The sequence below is a fragment of the Halyomorpha halys genome, unplaced genomic scaffold (assembly GCF_000696795.3).
Source record: "Halyomorpha halys isolate HHAL.00 unplaced genomic scaffold, Hhal_1.1 Scaffold443.1, whole genome shotgun sequence".
NCBI classification, from domain to species: Eukaryota; Metazoa; Arthropoda; class Insecta; order Hemiptera; family Pentatomidae; genus Halyomorpha; species Halyomorpha halys.
Genome location: NW_027110163.1, coordinates 240,401 through 241,593, shown reverse-complemented (window position 1 = coordinate 241,593; position 1,193 = coordinate 240,401). Strand labels below are relative to the sequence as shown.

At 31.9% G+C, this 1,193-nt stretch overlaps 1 protein-coding gene across 1 annotated transcript in view; it reads left to right on the top strand.

The window, feature by feature from the left end:
- LOC106682817 (ATP-binding cassette sub-family F member 3) overlaps positions 1-1,193 on the top strand; it is a gene marked incomplete in the record, with an annotated part of 21,889 nt that overhangs the window by 9,368 nt on the left and 11,328 nt on the right. Inside the window, 1 exon segment of the mRNA XM_067048330.1 lies at positions 868-1,029. Within this exon segment, the coding sequence (XP_066904431.1) occupies positions 868-1,029 (162 nt within the window).

The following is a 1,193-nucleotide window of genomic DNA, read 5'->3' as shown; positions in this document are numbered from 1 at the left end:
GTGAGCTCCGATGCTGTCAAGAAAGCTTTACTGCACCCCGGAAGGCTGAGTAGTACATCCCTTATGAAAGCTTTATTAAAAAGATTTTTTGAATTAGAGTTCTTGCTCAAGTAGTTGATGTTGAATTTGGTTTTGAAAAATGGAGTCAGCCCCATAGATGAGAAATTAGGTTGGAGTGTAAACAAATTGGATCATATTTACATAAAGTGAGTTTTATCGATTATTATGCTTTCTCAATTTTTGAAGGTTAGGAAAATTTACTTTACATTCATTCAGGAAGTTAAAATATAAAGTAATGTATAAACATAGGGTATCATTGAATTAAGAATTTCATGGAGGAATAAGACACATGCTAAATTTTGTACCACGACTTTTATATAAGTTGTTCTAAAATAATCAATTCCAAAACTCAGACAATGATAAGACATGCCGTTTTCCAATTTCAGCTACTCTTTCAATGTTGTTCAATTTTACTAACTCATGTCTCTTCTTTCTGTTTTAAAGAAGTGTTTTGAAGATGATATGAGATCGTCGCCAAACCAGGGTCAGTGGGGTGGGCTGGCCAGGAAGGAATATTTTCAATATTTTGGTTATTAATATTTCTTTAACTGTATGTGTTAAAATTTATGTATTAAATGTATGTAAAAGCCCTTGAGAGTTTGTTCAATTCAACAACAGATTTCTGCCGAAACACCTGATTTATCTGTTGTTTAAGTCTTGTGTTGGACATCATAAAAGTCTAATTAAAAAAAAAAAAGTCACAATTTTGAATTATACTCTGAAAATGTGATATTTTTTCTTTAACCTTAGGATTTGAATATACATTGTAAATATTGAATATATATTTGTTGTTAATTTATTTTTCAGTGGCCAATTGCACATTCCGTCTCATATCTCAGTACTGCACGTGGAACAGGAGGTAACAGGAGATGATACGATGGCTCTCGACAGTGTTCTCGAGTGTGATGTAGCTCGCCAAACTCTCATAGATAGGGAGAAGGCTATTAATGAGCGCATAAATGCTGGAGGGTAATTAATTGTATTTTATAACTTATCAGCTATTTCAGAAACAATTGATAATGGTTATCGTTAATAATAGACGTTATATTATTCTACTCAAACATAAAACTAATATATATTACAAAGATTAGATCAAAAGGGTGGATCATTGTTTTTACCATACTTTCACCACA